The following is a 16,543-nucleotide window of genomic DNA, read 5'->3' as shown; positions in this document are numbered from 1 at the left end:
ATATTAATTCACTATTAATTATGATAAAAACGAAAACGACGATATTCGTTAGAAAATGAGCGTGTCGAGCGGAAACAGATTCTACGAAGAGGAAACGGCTTATCGGGAACGCGTCCCACTCCTACCACCCGTGAAATTATTAAATTCTTACTATCTATCAGAAAAATGGCACAATTCGTATCCTTTCAGACGCTTCGACTATGATAAACTCGCTCGTAATTTAAACTTTATTTAGGACATGTATAATGGGGTCTGATAAAGAGTTAAACCTCACTTTTACTTAAGATATATTCAAAATCGAACATAGTAGTAAGGTTTATAAAAAAAAAAATATATACAAATTAACAATTACGTTACAAAATTGGCTATAGCAAATTAGCAATAAAGAAAAGCCAACAGCTATTATCAGATCAGGTAGTGTTACCAAAACCAAAGTTTACAGAATAGAATAATTCTATTCTATATATAATATTCTGTTCTATATAATTATATTCTATAAGTATTATTATATTCTATATTTTATATAAGTATTCTATTCTGTAAACTTTGCCAAAACTGTTTAGGAGGTTCCAAATACTGTAAAAAATTAAAAAAAATTAAAACAAGATTTTGGAATTAACCTCAATTCAAAATCGTCTGAAATAAGTAAAAACATCGCCTATCAACCTAAAAAGGAAAAAACAATTAATCTTACTTGCCTGGAATAAATCAAACCAAGACCTCAGTGGCCTAAAATCATTATGCACTCTTAAAATTTAAGTTTATCGACCTAAAAAGGAAGACACAATTAACCTTATTTGCCTAGAATAAATCATACCAAGAAAATAGACCTCAGTTGCCTAAAATCAGTAAAGCAGTATTTTTTGAACCTAAAAGGAAGGAAAATAAGCCTCTTCTATTGCCTGAAATAATTTACTAATACTCTCTCGAACCTAATATGAAGGAACTAGTTATTTATGTAACAACTGTGTAAAAAAAGTTTTTTCTTCTTGAAATTTGTCAAAATGTCCGTAACTCAAAAACTTGACCAAATACAGCTTTGAAAATTTGTCCAAATATTCTTTGAACAATTTAATTGGACACGTATTTCAGCGTTTTTCAAATGATCTACAGGATTTTAAGAAAAAAAATATTTAGAAGAAATAAGATTTTTTTTTCTTGAAATTTGTCAAAACATCCATAATTCAAAAACTTGACCAATTAAATTTTTGAAAATTTGTCTAAATATTCTCTGGACAATTTACTTGGACACATATTTCATAGTTTTTCAAAATCAGCAAAAATTTTTTTAAAATTTTTTTTTCTTGATTTTTGTCAAAATTTCAATAACTCAAAAACTTGACCAAATACAGCTTTAAAAATTGGTCCAAATATTCTTTGAACAATTTAATTGGACACGTACAGTAGTGGAAAAAAGTAGAGCAACTATTGAAAATACTTTATTTTTTCAAGCAGTGAATGTAAACCAGAAGTAAAATTAATTCCAGTAATTTATTATTACACAAGCAATTTAATATTAAGAAAAAAAAACCTGTTTCCTTGTCCTTAGTATTTTTGTGTTAAAAAATTACTTTTTAGGTGGAAAAAAGTAAAGCAACATTTTTTAATATTCGTTTTTATTTCATTTCTAATAAATAAAAAAAAACATAAGTTAATATTTTGTAAAGTACCCGTTATTCTTAATTACATCTTCACAACGTTTTGGCATAGATCTTATTAGCTTAGAAATAATCCCTGGATCCATATTCACCCATGCTTCCTTCAATGCTTCAAACAATTCTTGCTGATTTTTATAAGGTTTTCCTCTGATTTTGGAATCTAAAATGTCCCACAGATCAGGGGATTGTGAAGGCCATTCCATTACATTAATGTTTTCCTTTCTGAACCAAGCTTTTACGAATCTTGTTGAAATAAATGTCTTAAAGGTATAGTATCATCAGCATATGGAATCATTTGGCTCTCTAATATGTCCTTATATTGAAACCGGTCCATTATACCTTCTATTTTATACAGGAGGCCCATACCATTGCCCGAAAAGCATCTCCAAACCATTACTGCTCCACCACCATGTTTCACTGTTGGACAGGTATACTTGGGGTTGAGTCTTTCATTGACGGGGCGTCTAACATACACAATTCATTAATCACTTTTGAACAAACAAAACTTGGATTCATTGCTCCAGATTACCTATTTCCAATCATGCTCTGTATAATGTAGATGCGTTTTGGCAAAACTTAAACGGGAACGTTTATTTTTTTTTGACAGCAGCGGTTTTTTGGAAGGTCTTCTGGCAAATAACTTGGCCTCTAATAGTCTATTTCTCACCGTCCTCGAAGTCACGTTCAAAACGGTCAAAAACATGACCAAATACATTTTTGAAAATTTATCTAAATATTCTCTGGACAATTTACTTGGACACATATTTCAACATTTTTCAAAATCGGCATAGGATTTCAAGAAAAAAATTTTTTTTCGGAAAAATAAGTTTTTTTTTTCTTCAGATTTGTCAAAATGTCCATAACTCAAAAACTTGACCAGATACAATTGTGAAAATTTGCTTAAATATTCTCTGTAATATTTGATTGGACACGTCTTTCAGCGTTTTTCAAAATTAGCTAAGGATTTTGAGAAAAAAAATTTTTTGGAAAAAGAATTTTTTTTTTTCTTGAAAATTTTCAAAATATCCATAACTCAAGAACTTGACTAAATACAGCTTTGAAAATTTGTCCGAATGTTCTTTGAACAATTTAATTGGACATACAGGGTGTCCAAGATAAGGATCCTAAGCATGGGGGTTCTCGGTACCTGTTGGAGATACAGCTTCGGTTAAATTAGGAAAAAGTTGTGCACTTTGAAGCGTATTTACATGCCGTTGACACTTTTTCATTGACACTTTTGATGTAGTACGTGATGGCGCTTTTAAATTTTATATCCGACGTTTCGTTTTCGAGAAACCATCATCAACTTTATTTTTTTATATGTTAAAAGGAAGGAAAATAAGCCTCATCTATTGCTTGAAATAATTTATTAATACTCTCTCTAACCTAATATGAAGCAACTAGTTATTTATGTAAAAATTGTGTAAAAAAAGTTTTTTTTTCTTGAAATTTGTCAGAATGTCCATAACTCAAAAACTTGACAAGATACATATTTGAAAATTTGTCCAAATATTCTTTGGACAATTTAATTATTGGATACATATTTCAGCGTTTTTCAAACTAGTAATAAGAAAAACGTAGTAATAAGGTTTATAAAAAAAAATATACACCCGCATAATGCCACTTAATTATGGCTATTTTTTCGTCGATTGAATAATAATTCATACTTGTTTTCAAATATCGACTGTCACTGATTTATTGACACTTTTCCTCACGTCAGTGACAATATTCATTTTACTGGTGCCCGTTTGCAATTACATTTAATTGCATAATTCAAGATTCGCTTATTGAAATTTGTTGAAACTTTGCACAAGGGTTTGCCAGATTGGTCTCTTCAAAAAGTCATCTTACATTTTTTCTGTAAAATGTACAGGGAAGCCAATAATTGACCCCCTTAAAATTTACGTGGGATTTCCTATGTTCCGCTCGGCGACGCACCACCCGATAGATTTAAATACAAGAATTTACAATGCTGGATTATCAGATCATGAATGTATTGAATTTTCCCTTTTTGTTATTGGGGATTGTGAGAATGGCGATGGAAAGGCGAGGCTTTTTCATCAGAAAATGCAAAATATTTCTCCTCCTTACTAACTAAAGAACCCTGGAATGACATTCTTCGCCATAGCAGCACAAATGACATGTTTACATCATTTTTTTGATATCTTTACATCCATTACTTTAACTTAGCTTTTCCAAAAAAAAAGTAAAAAAATACCAAAAAAAAAGGTGAATTGATGAGAAGGTATTGCAGCTTTCTGAACAAATAAAAGATCTTCATTGGTTAAAAAAAATGCAAATAATGTAAGTAAAGTAATTGTAAAGCTATTTACATCTGTGGTGTAACTTAACATTATTTAATTTACTATAAGTTTAAGGATAAGGCACGTAAGTCGAAATACGCCTGTTTGTCGTATTTCAAACTTCAATATTTTCGTTTGCAGTATACGACGAAGGCGCGTAAATTGACTTTCGCCAGTTCGTTAAATCTTCAAATTCATTATTAGGAGTTACGCTCAGACCTATTTTGTTTATGCGAAAACCAAGAGATACGCCAGTATGTCATAATAAAATATACAGTGCTCGCCTGAAGTTCCGCATAAGTTCGATAAAAATTACAGACATGATTTTTTGAGAAAACGCTCGGACCCGTCAATTATATAAACTTATTTGTTTTCTTGTTGGTTAAATGTAAATATTTCTGAAACAGTTGAGTTTTGAGATACGGTGTATTATACGAAACTTTTCATAATTAATTTCATAAATGCAATAAAAAATATAGCATTCCATTAAAAAAAAATGACGTCATATCTTTTTTTTTGTTCCACCCTGTATACAAAAATTTATGTGAAATAATACGTAACTTAAAATAAAAATCGACGGGTCCGAACGTTTTCTCAAAAAATCATGTCTCTAATTCTTATCGAATTTATGCGGAACTTTAGGCGATCACTGTAGGCTTATCCCAAAATTCGTATTTTTTTGAGATACGTCCCTTCGACTTAATAGGGACGAATAATGATGTTTCTTGAACATTTAATAAATAAAAGTTCTTTGATTTGATTTAATTCAGAAATATGACCACTTAACTACTAGGATCCTTTCGCTTCAACCCATATCCAACAACCCAATAAAACCTAATTAAAATGACGCAATCGCAGTATTTTTTGGAACAACTTCGATTCGCGATAGATAGACCGGAAGTGCGTTATCGGTCGAAAACGAAAACAGATTTTTTTTTTTTTTTGAAATTTTAATTAATAGGTGGGGGAAGAGTAAGCAAGGTTACATTGAACCGCCTCCGCAGCCCTTTCTCAGTGGCGACTCTCGCTCTTGATCATCATTTCGCTTGGGGCCATCATCAACGACGGACTCGGCCCGGTCAGAGGCAGATGAGTCTTATTCCCGCGTACGACCCGTAGGAAGTTACTGCTGCTGCTGCTGCTGCAGTACCATAGTAGAAGAAGAAGAAGAAAAAGAACTTTTTTCGTACTGTAGAGACGCGTCGAGAGTACCGGATTATTTTTTGTGCTTTTCGGTTATATTGAAAAAAAACTTTTTTTTGTGCTTGAAGTTTTGTGAGTTCTTGGTTTGGCAATGGAGTTACTTTTAGGGCGTCGTAAAAGGTAAGCGGATTTATATTTTTCGATTTTATCAAATTTATTTAAAAAAAGAACCGGAAATAGCTTCTATTTTTGGATTTTCTTAAGTAAACCTCCCTCGCTAATAGTCGCTTCGCTCCTATAGTTTTGGTCCGTGGGGACCAGTTTGAAACCCTTAGGTCTTGTTTATGAAGAGCCATAAAGGAATTTAAAAAAAAAACAAAAATTATCAAATGTACTTAGGTCTGGTCAGTCGCGGGGAGGGCTAACGTTTATATGCCAAGGTAAGAGAGGACCACTTGATGGGGTATCATGCTTCAAAGAACCATAATGTGTTATATATCAATATTTATTAATTGCATCCTAAATAAACCCCAAATACCAAATTTTAATCAAATCGGACAAATAGGAAGAAGGTTCTGATAGCCACGTGACCTTAAAACTCTATTCTCTACTCAATAAATCTCAAATGCATAAATTTAAATTATTTTAATCAAATTTTTCAATATCATAAAACTCATCTAATACCTAAATCTATATTTTACATTAAATAGATCAATACGATTCACGGTGTATAAATCCCATTATTTTTAAATGAATAAAACGTGCCAATTTGTTTTTGAGCCACCCGAGTTGGCTGTGTTGAAATATGTGGAAAATACGGCATTTTTTGAAGACGTCAAACTCTTTGCCGAATTTTCCTGGCCGCAATATACAATTCCCCCAAATGATATGCACATATTCGGAAAGCTCAGAGTTTTTCTGATTAGACGGTACCTTTACTTGACGGGTTCCGGGTAATTTTCATTGAAAATTTAACGAAACTGTGACACCCTTCTAAAAAATAACATATGCTGAGAAACCTGCTGTTGGCGGCCATATTGGTTACATTTCACCCTTGTGGTGACGTTTAGCGAAAAAATCTGAACAAAATTGACTTGTCTGAGACAAACGCATTTTTTTTGGTACTTCTAATATATCTGAAATTCTGAAATTTTAGTATGTATTGTAAAACAAAATTTGGAATCTTCAATTCACCGCAAATGAATAAAACGCGAAAATTCAAATATCCCAAAAACTATTAATGTTAGAAGAATTTCATTTACACGTAAATAATCAGCTTATTATAGTATTTAATATCTGAAAATATAAATTTTCAAGGTGGCGCCACTAGAAAGTTATTAAATAAAATATGATTTTTGGATCGGACCTTCATGAAAAAAGTTAATTATTGCTCACCTTGTATAGTTCACAAACATTTCGTTTATATGGCATTTGAAAGAGAAATAATGAAGCTTCTTTTTTTGAAATAAGTACCGTTTAACAAAAAACTGAAAATGTCATAACTTGTTAAAAAAAAAACTCCAAATATGTCATTTTTCCTATAAAACTAAGCATTTTCGCCGAAACACTTTTTTTTTATTTATTATTCAGTTTAGCTTCTGAAGCAATTTGAATTTTTTTTTACTCACTTTTACTCGCTTATATTTACTCACCCTGGATACGGATCTGGCTCAAAAAGTATACAGTTCTTAAGCTCTCAATAACCCTTACATCCTAAAAATTTCAAGTCGTTTAAGGGCTTTAAATTTGAGTTCTCGCCGGAGAAAGGAATTTCAGACGTTTTTTTACGAATTTTTGACTTTAACTCGGTACTGCTCCCTTTGTGGGTACCGAAAAAAAAAATTATTTACGGATCCATCATTGCCAATGTATTAAGAGCTGACGTGCCAAATTTTGTCGTTTCGCTACCCATACAGCCAAAGATATGAATGTTTATTTGCCAAAAAACACGGTTTTTGAGTCGAAGAGGCATAATATACTCGCTCACACTCCTATACATATAAAAGAAATTATTTTCAAGCAGCTATAAAGCCTTGTAAGAATTTCAATTGCCTGAAGTAACCACAAAATGAATAAAACAAGCAACTGTGATAACTGCCTATAAAACATTACTTTGATTTATTTCAGGGAATTCATTAAAAAAATCCCCACAAAAAGGAAATACATTAATAACTATATAGACCAAAGAAATCAAAATTGACCTTTAGGCTCACGCTCAGTTTTTAACATATATTTATCAATAAATACCCTCATCAGCCTTAACACAGAATTTTATAATTTATAATGGTAAAAAAATATTTAACCACCTTCCACAGTCACTTCAAAAGATTGCGTCTTATAAATAATTTAGAAAGAAGGATTGAAGATAATGTTACAAACTAGAGCATATTATAGTGTGGAGGAGTTTTTTCAGACTCAAGTTTAAGACATTTGATGCCCTCACTCTTGTATGATTTATTGTTGTTCTTTTATTTCATCTAGTATGATCGTTTTACTTTGTGTTTGATTTTCGTGAAAATTTCTTTAAATTGTTAGTAACTAGGCAACGTCGCATTTTAGGGCAAAACAATTTTAGGGTTAAAGAGAGAGTCAAATGAGACTTCCATTTCAGAAAAAAAATATAGGTAGTTCCATTTAAAGAAAAGTTCAAAGTATGTACCATGCTTTTTTGGAATACCCTGTACCAACCAAACTAATTTTAAAAAGTAGCTTCTCTAACTCAATTAACATCCCCACTATCAAAGGTTTTTGGACACCCTGTATATTGAACCTTTAAAAACCTTTAAACCTGGGCTTCTTTTGAATCCGCAAGATCGTAGCTCACATATTAGCCGAGATATCGCATTTTTGGGCTCAAAAACGAGATGAAAAAATGACTTTTTTTGAATTTTTAAAGTGCTCTCATTCCCTTAGTTCTGCTCGGATCTTGTTATAACCCGATATTTTCGTGATGTACGTGATCGGAATAAGCCGCTGGTATAGTTAGTTCGATTTCGAAAAATTTCAATTTTTGCTAAAAAAATTCTATACTGGGGGGGGGGGTATGGTAACTTTGGAGGTCGATATCTCGGATTCTATGGGTACTATCAAGAAAATTCCAACGGTTTTGTCTTAGCTTTGTCTTTCTGAATCCAACGAGACCATCTACAAGGTCATAACTGTTATATTTACTGAGATATCGCATTTTTAGTGCCTATTTTTAGGCTCAAAAACGAGGTCGAAAAATGACTTTTTTCGAATTTTCAAAGTGCTCTCATTCCCTTAGTTTTGCTCGGATCTTGTTATAACCCGGTGTTTTCATGATGTATGTGATTCGAAAAATCCGCTGATATAGTTAATTCGATTTCGAAGAAAATCAATTTTTGGTAAAAGAACCAATATAGGGGGGTATATCCCCAAAAATCAAAAATCCCCAACTTTGGAGGTCGATATCTCGGCTTCTATGGCCACTATCAAAAAAATTCCAACGGTTTTGTCTTAGTTTCGTCTTTCTGAATCCAACGAGACCCTCCGTAAGGTCGTAGCTCTTATATTAGTCGAGATATCGCATCATATTACATTTAAACCTGATACACAAGGTAGTCAAAATTTTATAATTATTTAGTAGAATACAAAGTCATTAATTTGAAATAGAAATAGTTTTCAAAATTTTCTTAAATCAAATGAAATAAGTATAACGTTAGCCATCCTTAGTCAAAAATTTCAAAAAATCTACAGTTTAACCGCGCATGGTAATGTAAACTTATTTTAATAAATAAATTAATTAAATATTCCAGGCACTTGATGCATGGTTCTATTTAAAGTACCTGAAATTTACAGTTTAACTGGCTGTCATTGGAAACTAATTTTAACACAAACATTAATCAACAATTTACTAATTTAATATTCCAGGCAGTTGATGCATAATATTAATTGAAGTGCCTGAAATTTAAATAAATGCACAATTTAATTGTGGTACTTTAAATTAATTTGAACTTAATCGTTATTCGTAACGTAATTAATTTAATATTCCGGGCAGTTGCTGCATGATTTTAATTAAGGTGGTTAAAATTTAAAAAAATTTAGAAGTTAAAGTACCTGGTAATTTTAAACGTTAACCATAAATTAATTAATGCAATATTCCAGGCACTTGATGCATAGTTTTAATTAAAGTATCTGAAATTTAAAAAAACTACAGTTTAACTGCCTGTCACTACAAACTAATTTTAACACAAACATTAACCATCAATTTATTAATTTATTATTTCAAACAGTTATTGTATAATATTCATTAAAGTACCTGAAATTTAACTGTCTGGTAATCTAAAAAATGTCGGCTTCTATGGGTACTATCAAAAAAATTCCAACTTTTGTCTTGTCTTTTGTTTTGTCTTAGTTTCGTCCTTCTGAATCCAACGAGACCATCCGTAAGATCGTAGCTCACATATTAGCCGAGATATTGCATTTTTGGGCTTAAAAACGAGGTCAAAGAATGACTTGTTTTCCGAATTTTCAAAGTGCTCTCATTCCCTTAGTTCTGCTCGAATTTTATTATAACCCGGTGTTTTCGTGATGTACGTGATCCGAATAATCCGCTAGTATAGTTAATTCGATTTCGAAAAATTTCAATTTCAGGTGAAAAAATTCGATACGGGGGGGTATACCCGAAAAATGAAAAATCCCAAACTTTGGAGGTCGATATCTCGGCTTCTATGGGTACTATCAAGAAAATTCTACCGGCTTTGTTTTAGTTTTGTCTTTCTGAATCCAACGAGACCATCCGCAAGGTCGTAGCTGTCATATTTACTGAGATATCGCATTTTTAGTGCCTACTTTTTGGCTCAAAAACGAGGTCGAAAAATGACTTTTTTCGAATTTTCAAAGTGCTCTTATTCCCTTAGTTCTGCTTGGATCCTGTTATAACCCGGTGTTTTCGTGATGTACGTGATCCGAATAATCCGCTAGTATAGTTAATTTGATTTCGAAAAATTTCAATTTCAGGTGAAAAAATTCGATACGGGGGGGTATACCCGAAAAATGAAAAATCCCAAACTTTCAAGGTCGATATCTCGGTTTCTATGGGTACTATCAAGAAAATTCTACCGGCTTTGTTTTAGTTTTGTCTTTCTGAATCCAACGAGACCATCCCTAAGATCGTAACTCACATATTAATCAAGATATCGCATTTTTAGTTCCCATTTTTGGGCTGAAAAACGAGCTCGAAAAATTACTTTGTCCGAATTTTCAAATAAATGAATGCCAAAGACTTATTGCCTGGAATAATTTAGAGATAATTTACTTTAACTGCCTAAAAAAAATATAAAAAAATTAGGTCAGGTATATAGAATAAATAGAAAACATTTATTCTTAACTGCAACACAAAAATTCCTAAATCAATTGCCTGAAAAAAAAATAAAAATATTGGAAATGCCTGAAATAAAATGAAAATAAAGTCAGCAGTCTCGGGAAAAATGCGAAAGTTTTGCTAGGATTTTTCTTCCAGGCAGTTGAGATCTTTTTTCTATTTATTCAAGTATTCAAAATTAAATAAAATTCAATTAAAGGCATTCAAAATAATTTTCAATTAAAACAAATTTTTCTAAAACAAGTCTCATCAAATCCATATAATTTGTTCAAAGCTACACGTGTTTTGCTCCTATCATCAGGCCTAGACCTACACAGATCACATTCCGTGTAGGTCTAGGCCTGATGATGCTCCGATAGGAGCGAAACACGTGAGCGAAAAGTGGATGATACGTTTCTATTTAATTTTCAATTGCCTGAAAAATTGAATCCTGGGGAATAAAATTAGGTCAAATGCATGAAAGGAAGAATAGAATAATATTAAAATAACATACAAAAATGAGGTCCGGTATACGGAATAAAGACGAAATATTTGGTATAAATTGACTAAAAATACTGTGAAAATCACCTAAATTGCCTGGAGTGATGAATCCACTTTTGTAAATCGTCAAAAAAGGAATGTTAAAGTAAGAATTAATCAATCAATTATTAATTAATTAACTGCCTGACAAAAAAATAAAAAAAATTGTATGCTCAGAATAAACAAAGAAAATCCATTTTCTATTGGAAAAATATAAGGAGGGGGTCAACTAGTCTGGACAAAATAGCAAAAATGAGATTTTCAGTATGAAATAAATAAGAAGAATTTAACTGTCTATAGTCAACTGTCTATGAGGCATAAAAAGAAATTTCAGATGCCTGACATTTCATTTCATTTATTTATAATCCAAAAATTTCGTTACATAAATTCTTATAAAAGTGCTCTCATTCCCTTAGTTCTAGTTCTGGTGTTTTCGTGATCTACATAATCGAAATAAGCCGCTCGTATAGTTAACTCCTTAAAAATGACTTCAACTGCTTGGAACAAATTAGTTGCCTATCAAAAAACTATGCTCAACCACAAATAAAAGTCCAAAATTAAACTAATCAGATATATGACACCACGTCCTATCATATTATGCACAATTACATCCTCGCACGCGATAATGTAAACAAACGACCATTTATAAAACGATTTACGAAAATATATTCCGACGAATTAATCGAATTTCCTATGCAGAATGTGCCGCGTCTGCAGGATGTTATGCGTTGTTAATATGGATGGATGCAAATAAACGCACTATGGCCGATGTATTTTAAGAAGGTTCATTTGTTATTATTAAATCACTCTTTTTTTTTTTTGAATGTCAAAATTAATTAAGGATTTCCGATTGACGTAAATAATTTCACGGACCCCCATAAATAATTTCATGTTTATTGGAAATGTTAACATCATTGTTATTTTTTTAATAAAACTATCACAAGCAGTGTTTTCTGTCGTATAAAAGAGAGAGAATACGGATTTATTATTTTTAGTATTAAATAGGTAGATTTAGATTATTTATTGCGTACATGTTGTCACTCAAGCAAGTTATATGATGGAATTTGAGAAGAAAATTTCGAAAGTAATTGCCTAGTAATGTTACGTTCTGATCTCTAACTTGAAAACTGGTACTTTAATGGACAATTTTTTAATTTTATTAAAATAACACAATGGAAAATATACTATCAAGAAGTATTCTTGGAATTTTTTTAAAGTTTTTGAGATAGGTATTCAATCAATTTTAATAGAGAATTTATGTACAAGTTTTCAAGTAACTGCGTTAACTAGTTTTTGATTTATAGGAATTTTCTGAATTTTTATAAAAAAAAATCAATTTCCTAAAAACCTGTTTTTTTTTTTCAAAATCTTGTCAGTTAGTTTAAAAATGCTAAATAGGTGTTAAATCAATTTTATTGTAGAATCTGTGTGCAAATTTTCAAGTAACTGCGGTGACTAATTTTTTGAGTTATGGGATTTTTGTAAATTTTTAGAAAAAAACATCAATTTTATAAAAACGCTTTTTTTTGTTGTTTTGTCACTTAATTTCAAAACGCTAAAATATGTGTCTAATCAATTTTAATGGAGAATCCAAACACGAATTTTTAAGTAACGGCTTTAATTAATTTTCGACTTATGGTCATTTTGTGAACTTTAAAAAAAAATCAATTTTCAACAAATGCGTTTTTTTCCAAAATTTCATATTTTTTTTAAAAACGCTGAAATACGTGTTTAATCAATTTGCATAGAGAATCCAAATACAAATTTTTAAGTAAATGCGTTGACTAATTTTTGAATTATAAGCATTTTGTGAATTTTTAGAAAAAAAAATCAATTTTCAGCAAATGCGTTTTTTTTTTCAAAATTTCATATTTTTTTGAAAAACGCTGAATTACGTGTTTAATCAATTTGCATAGAGAATCCAAATACAAATTTTCAAGTAAATGCGTTGACTAATTTTTGAGTTATAAGCATTTTATGAATTTTTAGAAAAAAAAAATCAATTTTCAACAAATGCGTTTTTTTCTTCAAAATTTCATATTTTTTTTTAAAAACGCTGAAATACGTGTTTAATCAATTTGCATAGAGAATCCAAATACAAATTTTCAAGTAAATGCGTTGACTAATTTTTGAGTTATAAGCATTTTATGAATTTTTAGAAAAAAAAAATCAATTTTCAGCAAATGCGTTTTTTTTTCAAAATTTCATATTTTTTTGAAAAACGCTGAATTACGTGTTTAATCAATTTGCATAGAGAATCCAAATACAAATTTTCAAGTAAATGCGTTGACTAATTTTTGAGTTATAAGCATTTTATGAATTTTTAGAAAAAAAAAATCAATTTTCAGCAAATGCGTTTTTTTTTCAAAATTTCATATTTTTTTGAAAAACGCTGAATTACGTGTTTAATCAATTTGCATAGAGAATCCAAATACAAATTTTCAAGTAAATGCGTTGACTAATTTTTGAGTTATAAGCATTTTATGAATTTTTAGAAAAAAAAAATCAATTTTCAGCAAATGCGTTTTTTTTTTTCAAAATTTCATATTTTTTTGAAAAACGCTGAATTACGTGTTTAATCAATTTGCATAGAGAATCCAAATACAAATTTTCAAGTAAATGCGTTGACTAATTTTTGAGTTATAAGCATTTTATGAATTTTTAGAAAAAAAAAATCAATTTTCAACAAATGCGTTTTTTTCTTCAAAATTTCATATTTTTTTTTAAAAACGCTGAAATACGTGTTTAATCAATTTGCATAGAGAATCCAAATACAAATTTTCAAGTAAATGCGTTGACTAATTTTTGAATTATAAGCATTTTGTGAATTTTTAGAAAAAAAAATCAACTTTCAGCAAATGCGTTTTTTTCTTCAAAATTTCATATTTTTTTTTTAAAACGCTGAAATACGTGTTTAATCAATTTGCATAGAGAATCCAAATACAAATTTTCAAGTAAATGCGTTGACTAATTTTTGAGTTATAAGCATTTTATGAATTTTTAGAAAAAAAAAATCAATTTTCAACAAATGCGTTTTTTTTTCAAAATTTCATATTTTTTTGAAAAACGCTGAATTACGTGTTTAATCTATTTGCATAGAGAATCCAAATACAAATTTTCAAGTAAATGCGTTGACTAATTTTTGAGTTATAAGCATTTTATGAATTTTTAGAAAAAAAAAATCAATTTTCAGCAAATGCGTTTTTTTTTTCAAAATTTCATATTTTTTTGAAAAACGCTGAATTACGTGTTTAATCAATTTGCATAGAGAATCCAAATACAAATTTTCAAGTAAATGCGTTGACTAATTTTTGAGTTATAAGCATTTTATGAATTTTTAGAAAAAAAAAATCAATTTTCAGCAAATGCGTTTTTTTCTTCAAAATTTCATATTTTTTTTTTAAAACGCTGAAATACGTGTTTAATCAATTTGCATAGAGAATCCAAATACAAATTTTCAAGTAAATGCGTTGACTAATTTTTGAGTTATAAGCATTTTATGAATTTTTAGAAAAAAAAAATCAATTTTCAACAAATGCGTTTTTTTTTCAAAATTTCATATTTTTTTGAAAAACGCTGAATTACGTGTTTAATCTATTTGCATAGAGAATCCAAATACAAATTTTCAAGTAAATGCGTTGACTAATTTTTGAGTTATAAGCATTTTATGAATTTTTAGAAAAAAAAAATCAATTTTCAGCAAATGCGTTTTTTTTTTCAAAATTTCATATTTTTTTGAAAAACGCTGAATTACGTGTTTAATCAATTTGCATAGAGAATCCAAATACAAATTTTCAAGTAAATGCGTTGACTAATTTTTGAGTTATATGCATTTTATGAATTTTTAGAAAAAAAAAATCAATTTTCAACAAATGCGTTTTTTTCTTCAAAATTTCATATTTTTTTTTAAAAACGCTGAAATACGTGTTTAATCAATTTGCATAGAGAATCCAAATACAAATTTTCAAGTAAATGCGTTGACTAATTTTTGAATTATAAGCATTTTGTGAATTTTTAGAAAAAAAAATCAATTTTCTAAAAACGCGTTTATTTTTCAAAATTTCGTTTTTTTTAAAAACGCTGAAATAGGTGTTTAATCAATTTGCATAGAGAATCCAAATACAAATTTTCAAGTAAATGCGTTGACTAATTTTTGAGTTATAAGCATTTTATGAATTTTTAGAAAAAAAAAATCAATTTTCAGCAAATGCGTTTTTTTTTTCAAAATTTCATATTTTTTTGAAAAACGCTGAATTACGTGTTTAATCAATTTGCATAGAGAATCCAAATACAAATTTTCAAGTAAATGCGTTGACTAATTTTTGAGTTATAAGCATTTTATGAATTTTTAGAAAAAAAAAATCAATTTTCAGCAAATGCGTTTTTTTTTTTCAAAATTTCATATTTTTTTGAAAAACGCTGAATTACGTGTTTAATCAATTTGCATAGAGAATCCAAATACAAATTTTCAAGTAAATGCGTTGACTAATTTTTGAGTTATAAGCATTTTATGAATTTTTAGAAAAAAAAAATCAATTTTCAGCAAATGCGTTTTTTTTTTCAAAATTTCATATTTTTTTGAAAAACGCTGAATTACGTGTTTAATCAATTTGCATAGAGAATCCAAATACAAATTTTCAAGTAAATGCGTTGACTAATTTTTGAATTATAAGCATTTTGTGAATTTTTTGAAAAAAAAAATCAATTTTTTAAAAACGCGTTTTTTTTTCAAAATTTCGTATTTTTTTGAAAAACGCTGAATTACGTGTTTAATCAATTTGCATAGAGAATCCAAATACAAATTTTCAAGTAAATGCGTTGACTAATTTTTGAGTTATAAGCATTTTATGAATTTTTAGAAAAAAAAAATCAATTTTCAGCAAATGCGTTTTTTTTTTTCAAAATTTCATATTTTTTTGAAAAACGCTGAATTACGTGTTTAATCAATTTGCATAGAGAATCCAAATACAAATTTTCAAGTAAATGCGTTGACTAATTTTTGAGTTATAAGCATTTTATGAATTTTTAGAAAAAAAAAATCAATTTTCAGCAAATGCGTTTTTTTTTTCAAAATTTCATATTTTTTTGAAAAACGCTGAATTACGTGTTTAATCAATTTGCATAGAGAATCCAAATACAAATTTTCAAGTAAATGCGTTGACTAATTTTTGAGTTATAAGCATTTTATGAATTTTTAGAAAAAAAAAATCAATTTTCAGCAAATGCGTTTTTTTTTTCAAAATTTCATATTTTTTTGAAAAACGCTGAATTACGTGTTTAATCAATTTGCATAGAGAATCCAAATACAAATTTTCAAGTAAATGCGTTGACTAATTTTTGAATTATAAGCATTTTGTGAATTTTTAGAAAAAAAAATCAATTTTTTAAAAACGCGTTTTTTTTTCAAAATTTCGTATTTTTTTGAAAAACGCTGAATTACGTGTTTAATCAATTTGCATAGAGAATCCAAATACAAATTTTCAAGTAAATGCGTTGACTAATTTTTGAGTTATAAGCATTTTATGAATTTTTAGAAAAAAAAAATCAATTTTCAGCAAATGCGTTTTTTTTTTCAA

General features: G+C 29.1%; 1 protein-coding gene across 5 annotated transcripts in view; it reads left to right on the top strand.

The window, feature by feature from the left end:
- The first annotated feature begins 5,008 nt into the window (after positions 1-5,008).
- The window catches only part of LOC126734775 (papilin), a 208,161-nt gene continuing 196,626 nt past the window's right edge, over positions 5,009-16,543 (top strand). For 3 of the 5 annotated variants that reach the window (XM_050438498.1, XM_050438499.1, XM_050438496.1), the window contains exon 1: positions 5,010-5,284. In XM_050438498.1, coding sequence (XP_050294455.1) covers positions 5,256-5,284 — 29 coding nt within the window. In that variant the 5' untranslated portion in view covers positions 5,010-5,255. Of the gene's footprint in view, positions 5,285-16,543 lie in introns of all 5 variants that reach the window. The other 2 variants (XM_050438500.1, XM_050438497.1) reach the window with 2 other exon arrangements.

Source organism: Anthonomus grandis, chromosome 4, assembly GCF_022605725.1.
Source record: "Anthonomus grandis grandis chromosome 4, icAntGran1.3, whole genome shotgun sequence".
Taxonomy (NCBI): Eukaryota; Metazoa; Arthropoda; class Insecta; order Coleoptera; family Curculionidae; genus Anthonomus; species Anthonomus grandis.
Note: the sequence above shows the minus strand (reverse complement) of the source record. Positions and strands in the feature narration are given on the sequence as shown.